General features: G+C 45.3%; 1 protein-coding gene across 3 annotated transcripts in view; it reads left to right on the forward strand.

The window, feature by feature from the left end:
- The window catches only part of SPATA6 (spermatogenesis associated 6), a 290,370-nt gene extending 281,051 nt beyond the window's left edge, over positions 1-9,319 (forward strand). For all 3 annotated transcript variants that reach the window (XM_063939577.1, XM_063939578.1, XM_063939576.1), the window contains one exon: positions 7,442-9,319. In XM_063939577.1, coding sequence (XP_063795647.1) covers positions 7,442-7,625 — 184 coding nt within the window. In that variant the 3' untranslated portion in view covers positions 7,626-9,319. The remainder of the gene's footprint in view (positions 1-7,441) is intronic.
- The last annotated feature ends 14,815 nt before the right edge of the window (positions 9,320-24,134 follow it).

The following is a 24,134-nucleotide window of genomic DNA, read 5'->3' on the forward strand; positions in this document are numbered from 1 at the left end:
GTTCCTGCATTTCAGATCACACATTGATAAGGCCCTATTTAGAGGTAAGCCCTGTATAAATTTATAGAATGTGATAATATTAGGGATGTTAGGGACCCATGTGATGAAGTCACCTGGCCGCGGTACATGGGCCCGCATATTTGCGCAAATGTGTGCTAAGAACTTCAATTATACCCCATGTTAATTGTGAGGGTTTATTGAAATTATTTTTATTATCAGTGTTCTTAGTGCAAAGAGTGTGCATCTGCATCTCTCTTCCCCCAACATAGTATTAGAAGCCACAGCATGATAGCACCTCTTGATATCTTCAGTAACAGGACGTGCAATCCAGGTCCCCCCCTTTTTTCCAATGGCAGAAGCTGCAAGGATTCTTCGCTGGGCGGAAAATCATGTGATAGCACTGTCAGCAGTGTTCACCACATGATTGTAGTCCATTGGGAAAGACCAATGGTGGACATGATGGCGTCCCGCCTCAACAAAAAACTGGACAGGTATTGCGCCAGGTCAAGAGACCCTCAGGCAATAGCTGTGGACGCTCTGGTAACACCATGGGTGTACCAGTCAGTGTATGTGTTCCCTCCTCTGCCTCTCATACCCAAGGTACTGAGAATTATACGGCAAAGGGGAGTAAGAACGATACTAGTGGCTCCGGACTGGCCAAGAAGGACTTGGTACCCGGAACTTCAGGAGATGCTCACGGAAGATCCGTGGCCTCTACCTCTAAGAAGGGATCTGCTTCAGCAGAGACCGTGTCTATTCCAAGACTTACCGCGGCTGCGTTTGACGGCATGGCGGTTGAACGCCGGATCCTAAGGGAAAAAGGCATTTCGGAAGAGGTCATCCCTACCCTGGTCAAAGCCAGGAAGGAGGTGACTGCACAACATTATCACCGCATTTGGAGAAAATATGTTGCATGGTGTGAGGCCAGGAAGGCCTCGACAGAGGAATTTCAACTGGGTCGATTCCTACATTTCCTGCAAACAGGATTATCTATGGGCCTCAAATTAGGGTCCATTAAGGTTCAAATTTCGGCCCTGTCGATTTTCTTCCAGAAAGAATTGGCTTCAGTTCCTGAAGTCCAGACTTTTGTAAAAGGAGTACTACATATACAGCCCCCGGTTGTGCCCCCAGTGGCACCGTGGGATCTCATTGTAGTTTTGGATTTTCTCAAATCCCATTGGTTTGAGCCACTCAAATCGGTAGATTTGAAATATCTTACATGGAAAGTAACCATGCTACTGGCCCTGGCTTCAGCCAGGAGAGTGTCGGAATTGGCGGCTTTATCGTATAAAAGCCCATATCTGATTTTCCATTCGGACAGGGCAGAATTGAGGACACGTCCTCATTTTCTGCCTAAGGTGGTATCAGCGTTTCACCTGAACCAGCCTATTGTGGTGCCTGCGGCTACTAGCGATTTGGAGGATTCCAAGTTGCTGGACGTTGTCAGAGCATTGAAAATATATATTTCAAGGACGGCTGGAGTCAGAAAATCTGACTCGCTGTTTATACTGTATGCACCCAACAAGCTGGGTGCTCCTGCTTCTAAGCAGACGATTGCTCGTTGGATTTGTAGCACAATTCAACTGGCACATTCTGTGGCAGGCCTGCCACAGCCTAAATCTGTCAATGCCCACTCCACAAGGAAGGTGGGCTCATCTTGGGCGGCTGCCCGAGGGGTCTCGGCATTACAACTCTGCCGAGCAGCTACGTGGTCAGGGGAGAACACGTTTGTAAAATTCTACAAATTTGATACCCTGGCTAAGGAGGACCTGGAGTTCTCTCATTCGGTGCTGCAGAGTCATCCGCACTCTCCCGCCCGTTTGGGAGCTTTGGTATAATCCCCATGGTCCTGACGGAGTCCCCAGCATCCACTAGGACGTCAGAGAAAATAAGAATTTACTCACCGGTAATTCTATTTCTCGTAGTCCGTAGTGGATGCTGGGCGCCCATCCCAAGTGCGGATTGTCTGCAATACTTGTACATAGTTATTGTTACAAAAAAATCGGGTTGTTTATTGTTGTGAGCCATCTTTTCAGAGGCTCCTACGTTATCATACTGTTAACTGGGTTCAGATCACAAGTTGTACGGTGTGATTGGTGTGGCTGGTATGAGTCTTACCCGGGATTCAAAATCCTTCCTTATTGTGTACGCTCGTCCGGGCACAGTATCCTAACTGAGGCTTGGAGGAGGGTCATAGGGGGAGGAGCCAGTACACACCACCTAGTGGTCAAACTTTTAAATTTTGTGCCCTGTCTCCTGCGGAGCCGCTATTCCCCATGGTCCTGACGGAGTCCCCAGCATCCACTACGGACTACGAGAAATAGAATTACCGGTGAGTAAATTCTTATTTTCTGCAGTCTTCATTGTTTGAATCCCTGGAATCGGTGGAGATGAAATATCTTACCTGGAAGGTGGTCCTTCTCCTGGCGCTGGCTTCAGCCAGACGGGTGTCGGAACTTGGGGCTCTCTCTTGTCGATCTCCTTACCTGGTGTTTCATGCAGATAGGGCCGAGCTTCGTACTCGCATGTCTTTTCTACCTAAGGTGGTGTCTGATTATCACATCAATCAGCCGCTTGTGGTTCCGGCACTCTCGGTGGACTCTCCGGATTCGAGATCGTTGTCAGGGCGCTCAAGATCTATGTGGTTAGGACTTTGACTATTCGGAAGTCAGATTCCTTATTTGTTCTATACGATGCTGCTCGCCGTGGTTGGCGGCTTCTAAGCAGACTTTGTCCCGATGGATTCGATTGACCATCCGACAAGCTTATTTGGCAGCTTCTCGGGAACCTCCATCTTCAATTTCAGCGCACTCTACGCGCTCTGTGGGACCTTCGTGGGCGGCTGCCCGTGGGGTCTCCATGCCTACTTTATGTCGGGCGGCTACTTGGACGGGCCGACATACGTTTGTCAAATTCTACAGGTTTGACACTTTCTCGGCATCTGCATCGCAGTTTGGCCGAGCGGTTTTACAGGACTCTCAGCGCTCTCCCACCCGTTTTGGGAGCTCTGGGACGTCCCCATTGTAACTGCGCTCCAGTGGCCCCTAGTGGATGAAGGAGAAATTAGGATTTTGGTACTTACCGATAAATCCCTTTCTCCGATTCCACAGGGGCCACTGGACGCCCACCCATCGCTGTTTCCTCCTTTTTTGCTTAACAGTTTGCAGATCACTATGTGACTGCCTGTTTGGTTCAGTTTAACCTTTTTGTTAGGTTAGGTTCCAGGTTTGTTTTGTGTTATCCTGGTTTACATGGCGGCGTTAACCTCCTCTACCTTCAAGTTTGTTTATTACAGCTCTCCTCGGGCACAGTTTTATGTAGACTGGCTTGGAGGGGGGACATAGTAGGGGAGGAGCTAGCCACAGTGTTAGAATTTTAAAGTGCCAGCTCCCAATTACTGCCTACTATATTCCCATTGTAACTGCGCTCCAGTGGCCCCTGTGGAATCGGAGAAAGGGATTTATCGGTAAGTACCAAAATCCTGATTTATCTCTCACAATGTACAGTTCTGTAGCATATATTGATGCTTTACTAATAAAATAATTATGCTATTACGGAAGGTAAAAATATTGGGATATAGTTGATATCCTGACGGATGGGATGCCGGCAGTCAGAAGACCGGTACCAGAATGCCCACGGCGGAATCCTGACAGTCAGCATCCCGAACAGAAGTATGGTGGGGAGGATTAGGCTTAGGCTGTGGGAGGTTAGGTACTAGGGAGAGGGTTATGCTGCGGAGAGGGAAGCTTAGGCTGCAGGCAGGGAGGGTTAGGCTGCGGAGAGGGAAGCTTAGGCTGCAGGGAAGGTTAGGGAGAGGGTTAGGCTGCGGAGAGGGAAGCTTAGGCTGCAGGGAAGGTTAGGGAGAGGGTTAGGCTGCGGAGAGGGAAGCTTAGGCTGCAGGGAAGGTTAGGGAGAGGGTTAGGCTGCGGAGAGGGAAGCTTAGGCTGCAGGGAAGGTTAGGGAGAGGGTTAGGCTGCGGAGAGGGAAGCTTAGGCTGCAGGGAAGGTTAGGGAGAGGGTTAGGCTGCGGAGAGGGAAGCTTAGTCTGCAGGGAAGGTTAGGGAGAGGGTTAGGCTGCGGAGAGGGAAGCTTAGTCTGCAGGGAAGGTTAGGGAGAGGGTTAGGCTGCGGAGAGGGAAGCTTAGGCTGCAGGGAAGGTTAGGGAGAGGGTTAGGCTGCGGAGAGGGAAGCTTAGGCTGCAGAGAGGGTTAGGCTGGGGAGAGGGAAGCTTAGGCTGCAGGGAGAGTTAGCGGGAGGGTAAGGGTTAGGCTTAGTATACTTACTAAAAAAGTGTTGGGATTCTGACAGTCAGGATGCCACTGTCAGTATACTCACCACCAGCATCCTCACTGTCTGATCCCATACCCAACCCAAAATATTGCCTCAGGCAATGAAGGATGGCAACGAAGTGCGTGACTGTGCTTATATGTAAAACGCCACTTTTACCTCAGAGTCATATCAGGGAATATAGTTATGGCTGCTAGAAACATGTAGTAAATATTCTTCACCTCAGAATATGTTTAGCTGCCTCTAAAGGAAGTATAATTTAAGGTTGGATCCATACAAATGGAGGACTATTAAGAGTCTATTCGTAAAGCAGTGATAAGTGTGGAGAAGTGTGCCAGTGGAAAAGTTGCCCATGGCAACCAATCAGCATTGACGTAACATTTATCATTTGCATCCTATACAATTGTACAGTTGCTTGTCATTTCATTGGTGAATCTCACTTTTAGGTCAGTTCATATGTAGGCCATTGGTTGGCCATACTGCTCACACATGATCTAATCACTGGGATAGTGGTAAGGTCCAAGACACTTTCTCTGTCCCAGTCTGAGGGGTAAAAAGTTCAAACGCATAGTGTTGAGGTGAAGGGACACTGCAAAAGTTACACAGTAATAGCACAATCCTGTCTGGCCAACAAGCACAATGTATTGCGTCTTGCACAGGATCCACACTGCAAGAGCCTGGAGCATACACATACAGTATATAACCGGAGGGAGAAATGAGGAAGAATCCTCTGCAGGCATGGGTCATTCAGTCTAGATTGGGGCCACCGCCACCACAGGCTTCGCTCTAGGCCTCAATAGTGGAAGTGTCACGGATCTCAGGGGAAAAAGTCGTACACCAGCCATTTCACGAAGCAAGTGTTAAGAATTGTCAAATAACATAAAGAAATTACCTAGACGGGCACATCAGATTGTTAACTTGAAATATGTGAAATATTGTAAAGTGATTGGCTGTACAGTATACTCAGATATTTTGGCTTAGTTTACAAAATGGCTACTTCAACTCCATGACAGATATCCCTGTTAATGCTTTAGTGGTTATTTCATGTTGTCGGTTTCTAATTATTGCCAGATTTGTATAAATAGTTTTTGTTAAATATGTGCAGATTTACGTCGATTCAAAAATTCCCTTGGCACTTACTTCTCCCAGAATGCATCCTGGGCCTAATTCAGGTCCGGTCGCTAATCTGGAAACATAGCATTGTGCTGATGCACGGTACACTGCGTATGTACAGTAAGGGTTCTGCATCCTACAGATATGCCCTCATACACTTTGCCTCAATACGCCAATCAGCAGGAGATTCTATGCAAATAAGACACACAAGCAGACTCCCTTGATTAAAATGATATGCGACATTGTATAAATAGACGCCTCCTGCATGCATGTGTGACCCACAACTTCTCCTGAGGACGCAGCATCGAGTCATTCCGACACCATCGCTCATCCGAGTAAACCTGAGGTTACGCAGACTAGCCACCCAGCTCCTGCTGCATTACCATATGTAAGCATCAGCTGTGCAAACTACAACTGAACTTCAGCCCCACTTCTGCTAATTTACCCATTAAATGGTTTGTTCCCACATCTTGCCCATGTGACTGCAGAGAGCCTGTAGTCCAGTACCTGCCTGTTTCCTGTCACAAGCTAGAAGCTAGAACAGCGCAGTGCGTGAGACAGAGAATCTCCACCGTGCTCCCTCTTTATCTAGTCATTCTGCCTGTGGGCACTCTTCTCGTGTAATGGGACAGTACATTTATGCTCCTCAGAGAGCCATTCCCGCTTGTTCAGTCTATTTAGGTAACAGCTCCTTTTAATTAAATCCACTGGTAGTAAAAATGTATTTTATAACTTGGGGGTTGGAGACTGCAGAGATTTGCTGTACGGATGCAGGGAGAGAGCCTTTACCTGCTAGGACCACCAACACACTTTCTTCAACCATCATCACTACTTTTTATGGGTTTTTTTTTAAAGATAAACATTAAAATATATGTAACTTAAATACATTGCATAAAACATCATAACTGAGCAGTACATCTGAAGTGTACTGTTTCCTACACCCAGCGGTTGCAGACATGTTTTGGGCTGATCAATATTCATTCTGCCGCTAGTTCCTAGTGAATTCTGAGTAGACACAGGCAGGACGTTTATTATATAGAGGTGGGATAAAAAGCTCACCTCTGGCGGCACAGTATGAAGGATGGCAGATGGGGTCCAGGCCCGCATCCTCAATAGAGATGCCCAGATTTAGCCATATTGTATATATAGTTACTTGAACAAGCTTATGAAAATTTTGATTGAAACTGATTCGAGCCATTCTTCACATATGCAAACCAGCTGGAGCACTTTTGAGCCAGTATGAACTGTCTTGAGCACATCCAAGCTTTAATAAATACATTTTAACTGTTTTAATGATGGTGAACCCCTAGCAGCAATTATCACACTGTATACTGTAAGTAAACACAGTGAGCCGGATGTATTGGAATGCGAGACGGCCGGAGCTCCAAGATTCCGACTGAACTCGGACGTTTTTTTTAAAGCAGCAAACGTTTACAAGGCAAAACCAACCAGGTTTTGCCTTGTAAATGTTTGTTGCTTTAAAAAAACGTACGAGTTCGGACGGAGTCTCGGAGCTCCGGCTGCCTTGCATTCCAATACACCTGGCCCAGTGATTGACAAGCGGGGAACCGGAAACCTCAAAGGTGATCACTTAAGTGCAAATGACATCTCCCCGAAAGTGAACTGCAAATTTTAGACTGCAACTTTAGATTGGGGTAATTGGTAATAGCACTACAAACGTGTGTTTGGCTATATCAAGTCGGTAAAATTGAATTGATTTCCAAGCCGATTATACATTTTTGAACTTTGCGACTCTACTACACCTCTACAGCCCACTGAAAACAACACTGCCATCCTAACAGGGAACACACGCTGAGCCGTATCGCTGTGACAGTCTTCTGGCAGTCACTATATAAAGAGCACAGTGAACCAGTCAGGGTTGGTAACCCTGCAAGATGTGGTCTCTGATATATAGGGCCTGAGGCTCAGACACACTTTATGTAAATTACTGTTTGCATGATGCTTCTGTTTGGAGCATTTTGTAACGTAATTGCTGCGGTTTCTGCATGAAATAACATCATCTTTCTCACTTTTCCTCCACAGCCGTTCATTCTCACAGGATAAATCTGTTCACTTGGACGATGGCGAGTTCTGGAGTAATAAGGCAGCTGCATACAAAGGAAAGAGTCACAGGGTCATATTTGAAGAGAGCATGGAGAAAATCTACAGGAACATGTACAGAAATGCACTAAATCCAAACGCCAACAGAAAGTCGCATCATTCCTAGGAGCTCATGAGATTGGATCCTTCTCATCTTTCCGGGACTTGCAGCACCTGGATCCTCTGGCCTCGGCCGAGCTCCTTCTGTGTATGCCATTTCTATAGCCAAGCTGTATGCTGGTGCCTGCACAATGAATGCAATCTGTTCACCTTCTTCTCTGGTCATCTCTTTTGTCTCCTGTGTTAATGTACGTTATGGATTGGATATAATGCCGTCCGAGGTCGGAGCTGCAAGATGCCGGTTGAATTCTGACTTTTTTTTTTTAAAGTGGCAATCATTTACAAAGCATGGTTTTGCCTTGTAAATGATTACTGCTTTAAAAACGTCCGAGTTCAGCCGGCAACCCACATCTTGGGCCAACTTGGACGGCATTACATCAAGCCCTATATGTTACTTGTATTGCTTAAAAGAGCACAGCTTCCTTGGACCAAAGTTAACGTTATCACATGTTTTATATATGGGGGAATTTTATGTACTGTAGGTTATTTGTTCAGATTACTCATAGCTACTGCTCATAACAATGTTTCAGTGTTAGACTGTGGAATGGTTAAAGTCCCACCTTCACGCTACTAAAAGACATTATGGGAGAGATGTACAAGATCAGACTTTCTAATAACGTCTGATGAAGTAGTTGCCCATGGCAACCAATTGGAGTCTAGCTCTCATTTATAGAATGTATTAGATAAATCATACCTAAAACTTGATTGGTTGCTGTAGGCAACTTCTCCACATAACCTGTATAGAAGGTTTGATACATCTCCCCCTATGTGAGCTGAACCATGAGACAGAATCAGAGACCAGTGACAATACTGTAGCAGGATGTTACTCTTGAATGCATAAGACTCCATGCAGCGCACAATATGGATGCTTCCACTATATGCAGCGTTCGCACTTTATATTGCTGTCATTATGGCTGAATAACTGCAGTCACCATTTCCTTCTCGTCCCTGACTGTGTAGATTATAGTTACCCAAAGTAATTTGCTTTATAACAGTTATATCCCCTTTAGCGTCTTGCAACGCTCCCAAGTGCCAACAAAGTGCGACCTCTGACTTACAGATCTTAGTAGCACATATATGAAACCTTATTGCGTGGCCAAACCACAATTCACAGTGACACCTATAAACCGTTCAGTTACAGCATGCTTGTCTATTTTCCCTATTACACTTCCGGGAGGTATGGAGACCAGATACGGCAAGAGGTACAATGGAGCTTGATACAATTTGCCATTAAGTGGGTGCGGCAATCATGCCATCATGCTCCACCCACAGCAGTAAACAGTGTCAGGATGAGTTGATGCAATCACCTCCTCTAACTCCTGCCATGCATTGCTTACTGGTGTAGGCGGGACTTATCATGTCTCCACCCACATTATGGGCAGTAAGTTTTCTCCATGAGGTCTGCCATCATTCCGGAAGCCCCCCATTAGAGGGCAGTAGGCAAGTATGAATGACATCCAGATTATATAATATAGATACAGTTAGAACTGACCTCCAGAGTATTGTTTCCTTTACTGTAGAAAACGAGTTATCAGCTGTCACTGAGGTATTTTACATACAGTGTATCCCTAATTACATGTAACAGGAGATTTTACTCTGAGTGTTCTGTTTTCTGTAGTGTCCACAATTGCACATCATTTTTGTCTTGATCTCATAAATGTCCCCCAATATTCAGTGTCATAAAAATGTTCTTTTAAAAGATTTGTTTTACTTAGGAATTATTTTAAAGCATTTTATCACTCCTGAAGTATTATTAGTGTTATGTGTTTTTCTATTTTTTTTTATTGCATCTTAAATAAATGTATACTGTATAATACCGAAATTGCCTCAAAATATGAACACGAAGGAAGAAAGATAAATACAAGTGTTTCTGAAAAGTAATAATGGTATGAAATCTCCTGTATGCGGTCCCATTATCCACAATGTTGTGAAATTTAAAAAATACTTCCAGTGAATGTTTTTTGTCTGTGAGTTTCCCTCTATGGTCACCATATGGTGCATGGTGGAGAAAGACATGGGAGGAGAGGACATAGGGCCTAATTCAGACCTGATCGCTGCTGTGCATTTTCGCACAGCAGCGATCAGGTCTGAACTGCGCATGCGCCGGCGCATGCCAGACAGCCGACAGCCATCTCAGCCCTGCGTTCGCTGGGTGGGCCGGCGGCGTTTGGCCACCGTTTTAGGGGCACGGTCGGGGCAATGCAGCGCAGGAGCTGCGCTGGCTGGCAGCTACTCTTCAAGTACATAAGCATCGCCGCTGTGCAATGCTTTTGAACGTTTGCTGGGGGGTCGGGCCTGACATGCGGGGCGGACTAGCCCTGTGCTTGGGTGTAGTATGTTGTGCCGGCGGCCGGGATCCCGACCACCGGCATGCCGGCAGTTGGGCGAGCGCAAATGTGCCCCTTGCGGGCTCGCTACGCTTCGGGCACGGTGGCGCGCTATGTGCACCATGCTATTTATTCTCCCTCCAGGGGGGTCGCGGACCCCCAAGAGGGAGAATAGTTGTCGGTATGCTGGAAGTCGGGATTCCGGCGCCGGTATACTGTGCGCTGGGATCCCAGCAGCTGGCATACTAAATACCACCCCTGTGCTGGGCGTCCCCTCGCATGTCTGATAGTAGATGTGCTTAGTATATCTACGATCAGGTCTGAATTAGGCCCATACTGACTTTTCAATTTGCATGGAGTCAGCTGCTGCAGTGGTGGATTATTTTAGCAAGACCAGGTTGTAGTTTAGACTACTAAGAATCAGGCCCGATACAAAGTCTCAGGTCCTGGTATTTCAAGAAGGTGTGGTCAGTCAGTTGGCATGATGATGCCTTGTCATGCTTGCGCGGGCCACCACGGAGATGCTATGCCACCGTGATGCTGGAGAGAACCTGGCTATGTTTCCTTTTGAGTATGATTAGTAAAGGTACATTTTCATAATTTTAAAATCAACGGATAATGATCTAAGTTGATGTTGTGTTTGTGGAGCCAAAATACACATGTACTAACATTCAAAAACTAATATAAAAAGTTGTGTGTTATAGCCCCTGAAACTCATCATCAATTTAAATTGCTTTCCATCTATACAGAATCAATGAAAATTAACCTATAGTAAATATACCCCTTTGTTTCGCTGAGGTATTTTCTGCCCTCTTCCCTCTCAGTGCAGCTACTGTGAATTTGTGAGAAAATTAGGACGTGCTATTGTTACAATGTCTCCTACACTGCAAAAATATCATGGAGTCTAAGGATAGCAGAAGGTCTCCAACAGCCGTGGCTTCCATAAATTAATGGGCACCCATATTTGGGGTGATTTGTCCTCTTAGCATTTGTCTGGTGATCATCAGTACACAAACCGTTTGGGGGTAAATTTACTAAGATGGGAGATCTATTTAAGATGGGATGTTGCCCATAGCAACCAGTCAGATTCTACTTTTCATTTATCTAGCACCTTCTAGAAGATTATACCTGGAATCTGAATGGTTGCTATGGGCAACATCCCATCTTAAGCAGAACTCCCATCTTAGTAAATTTACCCCATGGAGTGAGGGGAAATCCTAATTCTTGTGTCAAATAAAAAAAGGTAACCATTTTAACGTGGTAGGTTTTCTAGTTTAAATAGTGGTAGGCTACCAAATTTTCCTACACATTGTAAACATTTAATTGCAAATTTTGTTAAGAAAATGAGAGATGTGTGGCTTGGATTTGACTCTGATTTTCTCACCAAAATTGGATCTTAAAACGAAGCAAAACGTCATCTTTGTTCATGGCAGATGATGTTTTCCCGTCAAAACGTCATCTTCCTTGGACAAAGATGACGTTTTGCCTCGTTTTAAGATAGAATTTTGGCGAGGAAATAGACATTTTGAGTCAAATCCAAGCCGCACATCTCTAATGAAATCTTGCCATAGAGTCCTGTTTTTTGCGATTTTGGGAAAGTAGATCAGGTCAAGAACCATAAAGTATTTTTTCTTTGTGGTGTTTCTTAAAACACCACTAATAAAAAAAATAAACACACAGTTGCTTTTAGTTTACATGCAATTTCAATAAAAAAATATTTTTGAACCATTTTGGTGCAAAATTGCAACAGCCGCAGGAGACATCTTGTCTTGTGTAAAAAGATACCCACTGATCGCATGAAAATGCAGCTTTGGATCTACATTGCAACCATCATTTGCAGCATCGGGCATATGAGTAGCCCTCAGGTTAGTTACTCGGGATGTCCAGCAAATCTACACTGCCAGGGCCATGCGAGGACGACTCCACTGTCTTTGGCATGCCCATGAAATGGGGCCGACGTCCTGGTTTTCTGGAACGTTTCCAAGCACTGCAACGGAATGCCTGTCAATCAAGCAGCAGCTTACAGGCTCCTGCGACCGGATCCACAGCTGCATCGCAAGATACACGCACTGCGGCTCCAGCGCGTGCACAGTGCTGAAAACATCTGGCAATTGTGACGAACTCAGGACAACATTCAGGGTTGAATCTGCCCCTGTGTCAAGAAAGAAGATGTATTTATTACCAGTTATTAATATGGGGGGTAATTCCAAGTTGATCGCAGCAGGAAATTTTTTAGCAGTTGGGCAAAACCATGTGACTGCAGGGGAGGCAGATATAACATGTGCAGAGAGAGATAGATTTGGGTGTGGTGTGTTCAATCTGCAATCTAATTTGCAGTGTAAAAATAAAGCAGCCAGTATTTACCCTGCACAGAAACAAAATCACCCACCCAAATCTAACTCTCTCTGCAAATGTTATATCTGCCCCCCCTGCAGTGCACATGGTTTTGCTCAACTGCTAAAAAAATTTCCTGCTGCGATCAACTTGGAATTACCCCCTTAGTGCACACATGTATTCCGCAGCGCTTTACAGAGAATATTTGGCCCCTGTCCCAGTGGAGCTTGCAATCTATATTCTCTACTACATTTACACATGCATACTATGGTTAATTTTGTTGGGAGCCAATTAACCTACCAGTATATTTTTGGATTGTGGGAAACCAGAGTACCCAGAGAAAACCCATGGGGAGAATATACAAACTCCACACTGTTAGGGCCATGGTGGGAATCAAACCCATGACCTCAGTGCTGTGAGGCAGTAATGCTAACCATTACACCATCTGTAAGATCCCCAATTGATGGGAAAAAAAACAGATGTTTGTATGTAATTGAATTGAATTTGTACTTTTTATATTGTATTTTTATCTGTATTTCATTATGTTATATTTTAAAAGTCACCTTCTCTTTAATTAATTATACTGACCAGACATTGTTCTCTGATACACACACAAGACACATTATATTGTGTACAAATAGGGTAATGTAAATTTTGCCTTTACTGCTGACATGTTTACGCTCTCCTTCTGCTTTCTTTATTCTATTGTGATTCATACTGTACATGAGAACACTTGTTACCCCTGAATAAGCCTGACACATATGTTGTAGAGCTGGCACATCTTCAGCTGTCCATAAATAGGCTTCCCATACTATCCCTTTACATTGGGACACTCATGAATTACACAGGTACCGTGGCCTGCATTTCACTTGTTTTTAATCAGTCACAGAACCTGTTTAATTCATGAGTACCCTGGTTTAAAGAGATAGTATGGTGCACCTATACCATAAATGCATGCTCCATGTTTACAGTTCTACATGAGCAGGCTTATCATACCATCCCTTTAAAACGGGACACTCATTGATTACACAGGATCTGTGGCTGATTAAAACCAGGTGAAATGCAGGCTTGAAGTCAGCCACCTGTGTAAAGGTGCCTACATACTGGGTGATGTTTTTGACCAACAATACTGTATTGTCGATGGTCGATTTTTTTTCCCCTACACACTGGACGATATCGATAGTAAATTTGGACGATATGAGAGTACATACATCTATATCCTCCAAACTGACTGGCATGTATCAATGATGCTTGATCAACGATGAATGATTGCGAGCACGCACATCGTTCATCGTTGATGCATCCACACTGAAAGATATGAACGATTTATCGTTCATTTATGAACGATCTCATTCATATCTTTCAAGATATCGCCCAGTGTGTAAGCCCCTTAATTCATCAGTGTCCCTGTTTAAAGGGTGGTATGGTAAGCATATTGGGTTTTGACTATGCGATATTGGCTATGTGTGATTTTGACTATACTTGAGTACTAGATAGTCAGAATTTACTTGCCTGCACAGTCTATCTAACCTTGCGATACCAACCCCGCATCGGGATCGCAAGGTGGCTAACAGCTTGCGACTTGTACTAACTTTCCTTGCGATTTTTACTATATAGTCAAAATCGCAAGGTAATATTGCACAGTGTGTACACACCTTTAGTCTGATATATTGTTCTGAATTGGTCCTGTTGGTGGGGGTGGTATTCATGTGATCGCCGGTCAGCTGACCGACAGTCACATGACCTCCGTGAGCCCGACGGCTCACTATCCCGATGGTCGGCATGCCGACCAACAGGAACTATTTCCACTCGTGGGTGTCCACGACACCCATAGAGTGCGGTCGCCACCGAGCCCGCAGCGTGGCGAGCGCAGCGAGCACGCAAGGGGCTTGCTGCACTCGCCCCTCCCCGCTGGGATCCCGGCGTCGGTATGCTGCCGGGATCCTGGCGTCGGTAAGGTGACCGGCGGTCACCAGTACTACACCCGTTGGTGGTCTCACAGGTATAACCACAGTTATGGAACCCAGTTCCAGCACTCTTGCCATCAGACTTCTCAGTCCTATTCCCTTTGCAAAATCCTGGCAGCAGAGGTGTTGTGTAACAAATCTGCATTAACTAGTACACAGTTAGTTACCAGTCTGTGTTCATAGCTAGGGTTTACACAAATTCTTTCAGCTGAGAACTGCAGGGATAATTATAGTTTCAGGGAGTACAAATCAGCGCAGTAATAAGCTGTAATTGTTTGTTGCATCTCACTTCCCACCAACAAAACTGAAAATGTCTGGGTTACTTGGGGATAGCTTGGTTCTGTGCTTTTCTCCTTGCAAACATCTACACTTGTGTTTATTGTACAGATGGTAACATATAATGGAATTAAGTTCTCTCCATCCTATCATTTTATTTATTAAAATACATTTAAGAATTAATAAATAGATGAGCTTGTTCGGAATTATTTCATAGAACACAAACACATTTATTTGTAAACAAATATTCTTCATAAGCTCCTGGCCAGAGAGGAAATATGATACATAGGGGGACATGTACTAAGCAGTGATAAACGTGGAGAAGTTGCCCATGGCAACCAATCAGCTGCTCTGTAGGTGTTTATAGTATGCCAATTATAAATGTTACGTCAATGCTGATTGGTTGCCATGGGAAACTTCTCCACTGGCTCACGTCTCCACTTTTATCACTGCTTAGTACATGTCCCCCATAGTTACTGGTTGGTGTAGAGACTGTTGTCACATTTTCTCCCCTGCCTGTAATCTGGTTAGTACGGGTCTTGAGCTGTGTGCCCTAAATAATCACCCCATCAGCTTGCTCATAATCTGACACTGATAGTTGTACCTTTATTTTTTCTTTCCGTTTTTTTCTATAGTATGAACTGGAATGATTCCTGCCTATAGGCGTGACACACCTAGAGAACAATAGCTTAGCGCCATCAAGTGGCCTGATTAAATAAACTGGGCCAGATGCAATGACGTCCGAGTTGGCCGGAGGTGTTGGTTCCCAGTCGAACTCGGACGTTTTTTTTAAAGCGGCAATCATTTACAAGGCAAAACCATGTAAATAATTGGCGCTTTAAAAAAAACAGTTCGAGTTCAGCTGGGAACCCGCACCCCAGACCAATTCGGACGTTATTACATCCAGACCATAATATAAGAATATTTGGCTGGTACTGCTGATCAGGCTATAGGTGGCACCATTTACCAACAACTGAATGTATTTTTTTTCTTCTTTTTTTGTGGTTGACTTTATCCATGCACAGTTCTCCTGGGTGTGGTATGGAAGGTAGATAGTAACTAGGTCGACGGTGTCTAGGTTGACCACTATTGGTCGATAGTAACTAGGTCGACATGTTCTAGGCCAAAAGGTTGACATGATTTTTTATGGGGGGTTTTGTGTCGTTTTCTTCGTAGAGTGACCGGGAACCCCAATTAGTGCACCGTGTCCCCTCTCATGGCTCGCTTCTCTCGCCATGCTTCGGGCAAGGTGCCTTGCTCTGCTACAACTGCGCTCGGCACAGGTTACCGTTCCCAATTGTAGTCCACGTGGATCGTTAAGTATGAAAAGGTTAAAAAAAAAAAAATCGTGAAAAACTCATGTCGACCTTTTGATCCGTCGACCTATAACATGTCGACCTAGTTACTGTTGACCAATAGTGGTCGACCTAGTTACTGTCGGCCTAAAGACCGGATCCCGTTCTCCTATTTCCTGTCCTCCTTGGATGTGAGAAATCCCAGGAGATGGCAGATAATAGAAATATTACATGTGATGTTGTTGTCATTTCAACTCTACCTTTTATATTATCAATGATAGGCAAATACTGCATGTAGACTATGCGATGGTTATTTATCGGCTTGTTTGTTCTCTGTAATAAATGCGTTGCCCCCCGTGCACCATAAACCTGCTAGAGTCATACATTAGGATAAAAAGGATGCAAACAACATCATTGACGGCTTCTGGGCCCCCACTAATGCAAACTGCCTCTTTCTCGCCCTCAAATGTAATTCGGAGTGAAATTGCTATATCCGTCTTATATGTAGTAAATCACACAGATTGTTTCAGTGGACAGCGCTGAAGTGAGTGTTGTAAATTAAACCTTCAATAGCAGCAGAGGCAGAGGGAAGGCCATCCGTCACGGAAGTTGGTATTTAAACGGAAAATCCTGCTACAGCCCAGTGGAGCGCTCTGTATATGTCTGCTTTGAGTCTTTCTGGCCTTAAGTCGCATGAAAGGCATTTTTTTAAATTATTTTTTACCGTTAAACGGGTTGGGTTTGTGTTACCACTGGGGGTCACCACACCAGGATCCCGACTGTTAGGTGGCGGGGGGAGGGGCGCGCAACGAAGCCCCTTGTGGGCTTGCTGCGCTCGCCACAGGTTCTATTCCCACTCTATGGGTGTAGTGGACATCCATGAGTGGGAATAGTCCCTGCTGGTCGGAATGCTGACCGGCAGGATGTTCAGGGTTTGGGATCCCGGCGTCGGTATTGTGACCACATAACCGCATCCCGAAAGAGCACATACTGTATCTTCTGCTCTTAGATGCAAGATTGGCATCCACCCTCTGAGTCAGCGGTTCCTAACCTCCTTCCTCCAGAACCAGACTATGTCAATCAGCCCTTTGTATAATTTTTTATTATTTATTTGTCCTTTTAGTTACTTTACTATTATCCTGAAATCAATTGTGGTTGCAAATATATACGGGTGTGGTATAGAAGATCTGCACTGTCTAAATATAGCTAGCATGCATTAGGTCGACTGGGTCAAAAGGTCAACAGAGATTAAAGTCAACAGGGTCAAAAGGTCAGCATGATAATGGTCGACACAAAAATGGTCGGCACGTTTTTTGGCCACAACTTGTATATTTCGTGTTCTGTGACCAGCAAATGTAGATGCTCGCCAAACTTGCGGCAAGCTGGCTCGCTCCACTACCGCTTCTCTTGCCACAGGTTACCATTCACATTCGTAGTTCACGTGGATAATAAATCAAGCAATTGTTTGGAAAACGTGGTAAAAAAACCTGATGTGTGTCGACCATATAGTGTAGACCTAATGACTGTCTAACTAGACAGTGTAGATCTATCATCTGGATACCAAACTGTATGTACATTTATATACATTTTAGATCCAGGAGTCATATGTCAGTTATATTTGTGGCACTAACCTATTCTCTAAAGAAGTTGTTCCCACATAACTTCTGTGTTATAGGTAAGCCCTCCTGATCTCCACTAGCAGAACCACAGTTCAGGAGAAACAGGTAAGTACCTTCTTCAGGGCTGACTATTTGGAGAACATTTAAGAACGCACAACTTCATGCACCAACATATAGTTAAGGCTGATTAAATGAACAATGGTGGCATTTATAATAAGCTTCATCAACACATATTTGGGCCTAATTCAGATCTGATCGCAGCAGCAAATTTGTTAGCAGTTGTACAAAACCATGGGGGTCATTCCGAGTTGATCGCTCGTTGCCGATTTTCGCAACCGAGCGATTAAGGCTAAAATGCGCATGCGCATGGTACGCAGTGCGCATGCGCTAAGTATATTAACACAAAACTTAGTAGATTCACTCACGTCCGAACGAAGAATTTTCATCGTTGAAGTGATCGAAGTGTGATTGACAGGAAGTGTGTGTTTCTTGGCGGAAACTGACCGTTTTCTGGCGGAAAAACGCAGGCTTGTCAGGGAAAAACGCGGGAGTGTCTGGGGAAACGGGGGAGTGGCTGGCCGAATGCAGGGCGTGTTTGTGACGTCAAACCAGGAACGAAACGGCCTGAGCTGATCGCAATCTGTGAGTAGGTCTGGAGCTACTCAGAAACTGCTAAGAATTTTCAATTCGCAATTCTGCTAATCTTTCGTTCGCTATTCTGCTAAGCTAAAATACACTCCCAGAGGGCGGCGGCCCAGCGTGTGCAATGCTGCTAAAATCTGCTAGCGAGCGAACAAATCGGAATGACCCCCCATGTGCACTGCAGGGGGGGCAGATATAACGTGCAGAGAGAGTTAGATTTGGGTGGGGTGTGTTCAAACTGTAATCTAAATTGCAGTGTAAAAAAATAAAGCAGCCAGTATTTACCCTGCACAGAAACAAAATAACCCATCCAAAACTAACTCTCTCTGTAAATGTTATTTCTCTAACGTCCTAGTGGATGCTGGGGACTCCGAAAGGACCATGGGGAATAGCAGCTCCGCAGGAGACTGGGCACAAAGCAAAAGCTTTAGGACTAGCTGGTGTGCACTGGCTCCTCCCCCTATGACCCTCCTCCAAGCCTCAGTTAAGATTTTGTGCCCGAACGAGAAGGGTGCAATCTAGGTGGCTCTCCTGAGCTGCTTAGAGTAAAAGTTTAAATAGGTTTTTTATTTTCAGTGAGACCTGGTGGCAACAGGCTCACTGCATCGAGGGACTAAGGGGAGAAGAAGCGAACTCACCTGCGTGCAGAGTGGATTGGGCTTCTTAGGCTACTGGACATTAGCTCCAGAGGGACGATCACAGGTACAGCCTGGATGGTCACCGGAGCCTCGCCGCCGGCCCCCTTGCAGATGCTGAAACAAGAAGAGGTCCATAAATCGGCGGCAGAAGACTTTCCTGTCTTCATAAGGTAGCGCACAGCACTGCAGCTGTGCGCCATTGCTCTCAGCACACTTCACACTGCGGTCACTGAGGGTGCAGGGCGCTGGGGGGGGGGCGCCCTGGGAAGCAATGAATTTACCTTATTTGGCAAAAAATACATCACATATAGCTCCTGGGCTATATGGATGTATTTAACCCCTGCCAGTTTTCCAGAAAAAAGCGGGAGAAGAGCCCGCCGTGAAGGGGGCGGGGCCTATCTCCTCAGCACACAGCGCCATTTTTCCCACACAGCTCCGCTGGTAGGAAGGCTCCCAGAATCTCCCCTGCATCCTGCAACTACAGAAACAGGGTAAAAAAGAGAGGGGGGCACTTATTTGGCAAAATAACAGATATAAGCAGCTATAAGGGATAGACACTTATTGTAAGGTTGTCCCTATACATATATAGCGCTCTGGTGTGTGCTGGCAAACTCTCCCTCTGTCTCCCCAAGGGGCTAAGTGGGTCCTGTCCTCTATCAGAGCATTCCCTGTGTGTGTGCTGGGTGTCGGTACGTGTGTGTCGACATGTATGAGGAGGAAAATGATGTGGAGGCGGAGCAATTGCCTATAATGGTGATGTCACCCCCTAGGGAGTCGACACCTGAATGGATGGCCGTAATTAAGGAATTACGTGACAGTGTCGGCACGTTACAGAAAACTGTTGACGACATGAGACAGCCGGCAGCTCAGTTAGTGCCTGTCCAGGCGTCTCAAACACCGTCAGGGGCTATTAAACGCCCGTTACCTCAGTGGGTCGACACGGACCCAGACACAGACACTGACTCCAGTGTCGACGGTGAAGAAACAAACGTATTTTCCAGTAGAGCCACACGTTACATGATCACGGCAATGAAGGAGGTTTTGCACATCTCTGATACTGCAAGTACCACAAAAAGGGGTATTATGTGGGGTGTGAAAAAACTACCCGTAGTTTTTCCTGAATCAGATGAATTGAATGAAGTGTGTGATGAAGCGTGGGTTACCCCCGACAAAAAATTGCTAATTTCTAAAAAATTATTGGCACTATATCCCTTCCCACCAGAGGTTAGGGCTCGTTGGGAAACACCCCCTAGGGTGGATAAGGCGCTCACACGCTTATCAAAACAAGTGGCGTTACCGTCTCCAGAAACGGCCGCCCTTAAATAGCCAGCAGATAGGAGGCTGGAAAATATCCTTAAAAGTATATACACTCATACTGGTGTTATACTGCGACCAGCAATCGCCTCAGCCTGGATGTGCAGTGCTGGGGTGGCTTGGTCGGATTCCCTGACTGAAAATATTGATACCCTGGACAGGGACAATATATTATTGACTATAGAGCATTTAAAGGATGCATTCCTATATATGCGAGATGCACAGAGAGACATTTGCACTCTGGCATCAAGAGTAAGTGCGATGTCCATTTCTGCCAGAAGAGGATTATGGACGCGACAGTGGTCAGGGGATGCGGATTCCAAACGGCATATGGAAGTATTGCCGTATAAAGGGGAGGAGTTATTTGGGGGCGGTCTATCGGACCTGGTGGCCACGGCAACGGCTGGGAAATCCACCTTTTTACCCCAAGTCACCTCGCAGCAGAAAAAGATACCGTCTTTTCAGGCTCAGTCCTTTCGTCCCCATAACGGCAAGCGGGCAAAAGGCCACTCATATCTGCCCCGGGGCAGAGGAAGGGGAAAAAGACTGCAACAGACAGCTTCTTCCCACGAACAGAAGCCCTCCCCCGCTTCTGCCAAGTCCTCAGCATGACGCTGGGGCCTTACAAGCGGACTCAGGCACGGTGGGGGCCCGTCTCAAGAATTTCAGCGCGCAGTGGGCTCACTCGCAAGTGGACCCCTGGATCCTGCAGGTAGTATCTCAGGGGTACAAATTGGAATTCGAGACGTCTCCCCCTCGCCGGTTCCTGAAGTCTGCTTTACCAACGTCTACCCCCGACAGGGAGGCGGTATTGGAAGCCATTCACAAGCTGTATTCCCAGCAAGTGATAATCAAGGTACCCCTCCTACAACAGGGAAAGGGGTATTACTCCACGCTGTTTGTGGTACCGAAGCCGGACGGCTCGGTGAGACCCATTTTAAATCTGAAAGCCTTGAACACTCACATAAAAAGGTTCAAGTTCAAGATGGAGTCACTCAGAGCAGTGATAGCGAACCTGGAAGAAGGGGACTACATGGTGTCTCTGGACATCAAGGATGCTTACCTCCATGTCCCAATTTGCCCTTCTCACCAAGGGTACCTCAGGTTTGTGGTACAGAACTGTCACTATCAGTTTCAGACGCTGCCGTTTGGATTGTCCACGGCACCCCGGGTCTTTACCAAGGTAATGGCCGAAATGATGATTCTTCTTCGAAGAAAAGGCGTCTTAATTATCCCTTACTTGGACGATCTCCTGATAAGGGCACGGTCCAGAGAACAGTTAGAGGTCGGAGTAGCACTATCGCAAATAGTACTACGACAGCACGGATGGATTCTAAATATTCCAAAATCGCAGCTGATTCCGACGACACGTCTGCTGTTCCTAGGGATGATTCTGGACACAGTACTGTCAAAGTCAGAAAAATATCTCTATGCACACTACCATATTTGCACCTCACACAGGTCCGTGCTGCGCATGCGTACGCTCTCCCGTACGTGCGCATACTCACAGTCGCGGGCACCCGCAGGCGCATGGTATGCGTATTTACGGTAGAGTTTATGTGGTTGTAGCGTGCGACTCAATCATTACATATTTTCACTAATAATGTATTTTGTAGATCATGGTCCCTTTGATAGATTCTGAAAGTTTGGTTAATATAGAATGTTTATGAACAGAGGAATCCCTCTTTGTTTGATACGAAGGGTCAGATAGGAGTAATACAGTGGTGTTTAGTATCCATCGGAAGAATATTTAATTAGAAATATTCCGGTGTTGGTTTGAAGCAGATCAATCGCTCGTGCGAATAGTTATGGACATAAGAAGTTTATGAACATTTACTTTATTTGCACTTTATTACCCATGCGGCGGGAAACCCAGTTTCCCTCCCACCTGAGCAGTTGGAAATAGTCACAGCCCACCTGTATGAATCTACCTATGACCTTTTGTTATAATGCGAAGCCGAATTCCTGTGTCCAATGAACAATGAGATTGTAGGGACCATTGAATTGTATTGTGTGTGGGGCATAAATAGCATGCCGACCATATCCAACTTCACTCTCTTCAACGGTTCTCATTGCTGATAATCGGGAGCTGGATATCGAGGCGCATGCGATCGTTCCCCTTGTGCGTAAGTTTTCTCCGTAATCATATTGTCTTACTGTGAGCCATCTCTCTCTCTCTCTCTATCTCTCTCTCTCTACTCTTTCTCTCGTATTTTCCTTAAATTGTATTGTATTGTATTTCCTGTGTAGTTTATCTGGTTAGTTGGTTTATGTTATATTGTAGTGTATCATTTGTACTGTGATTCCTTTTGCAAGTATAATAGTTATAATACATATAATAGGTTTCGGACCCTAAGCCCAGGTATCTGTGTATTCTTTATAGTGTTAAGTATTCTCTGAGCGTCGGTGACGCTCAAGCAGCTTTGTAGTTAATCAGGTTACACCAGGTTGCACTTACACTTTGTCTCTACATTAAGGTTTGCTGTGTATTTCATTACTAAAGGTATAGATATAAAGGTTTAACGTTGTGAGCGTCTGCATCGCTGGTGATCTCCTCGTGGTCCCGAGCGCTGCTACGCTATAGCGAATCATTACGATAAGTCAACAGCCAATAGTCTGCCTGCCTGCGATCACTTGGCCGTGAGTGAACGTGACGCCTGAGCGTCTCGATCACGGCTAAGCGATCGATACGCAACTTGCGTACCCTTACGGTACTTCTTACGTAGATAGCGTACAGTGTTCTTAGACCTCATAAAGGGTTATATACATGATAAATATTTAGCTTTATCAATTGGCGGCTCGTCCTGTCCTTCACATATCTGCACTAGGTAGATCAGCAGACATTATCCCCCAGCAAAGGGTGGGAGGTTGTCTCGCAGTGCTGACGGGATAAGCGTCTGCTTCGCTTAGATAAACAGTGCTGAAGGAATCCGGGAACCGGAGGCAAGAACAAAACGCTTGTGTCTTTTAAAACTGTTTATTTGTCTTCTGTCTTGCGTACACACGCACGCATACATATATCTGCATTTCTTTTTTTCATTTTCGTATATCACTATCCTGTTTGCCAATTTTATAGTTGATAGAAAAGTGCTAAAAGAGACTTGCTGTTATTTCATAGTTTAAGAATAGAGGTAATAGTTAAAAGTGTAGAGAAACACACAGGTTTGCCTGGGAGATAAGGCAAAGCCAGTGGGGTACGCGGTAGATGATCAGGGATCGTCTACATTGATAAAAGTATATTGTGTTACGGTGGATCTTTGCATTGCGTACACGTGTCTCTAACAAAGACTAGCGTACGCAATCCAAAGGCCGACGCACGCAGCGTACATTACGCAACGGAGCGTCCGGTTACGCCCACGTAGCTCAAATCACGAAAAGTTGAATTAACGCAAAGGCGATAGTTAGCGCTAAGCTGTAAATAGCGCAAAAGGCGATAAATAACGCAAGTCTATTTTTGGAAAATCTGAAATTTAGTTTAACAGATCCTGCTCCTAATTGGTAACACAGCTGGGCTAAAGAAAATTTCTGCGCAGAAATAGAAATAGAAACAAAAGTGTACATGTGATGAGTGAGTGTTTTTACAATTTTTAAAGGTTGAACCACAAGAAAAGTCGAGTATTCGTGAGGTACATGCGTGTAAGTGACGTGCACGGTGGCTAGGGAGGCATCTCTGGTTAAATATACAATTTTGAGCATTAGAGTATAGCAGACCAGGAGGTCATACTGTAACAAGACCAGGAGGTCATACTGTAACAAGACCAGGAGGTCATAACAGACCAGGAGGTCCAGGTACAGCCGACAAGGAAGTCCGCTATACAGTTCACAGGCACAACACCGAAAAGGGTTGGTGCAACACCCATATAGGCCATATAAGCTCTGGCTGAAGGAATTCGCAGTCGTAAGTTTCGATTCCATTGGTCTTTCCGTACATAAGCTTAGTTGTTTGTGTACTGAACGACTGGACCGCACGTAAGTGTGTGCAGTAGTTAGTAATCTGACCTAGTACCATTAGAGTAAAGGGGTCACAAACGCTATCTGTACACTCTAACGTGATTTGTGTAATTTTTTTATTTTAAGGGAAGTTCGCTGCTCACTCAGGAACTA

This window comes from Pseudophryne corroboree, chromosome 9 (genome assembly GCF_028390025.1).
Source record: "Pseudophryne corroboree isolate aPseCor3 chromosome 9, aPseCor3.hap2, whole genome shotgun sequence".
NCBI classification, from domain to species: domain Eukaryota; kingdom Metazoa; phylum Chordata; class Amphibia; order Anura; family Myobatrachidae; genus Pseudophryne; species Pseudophryne corroboree.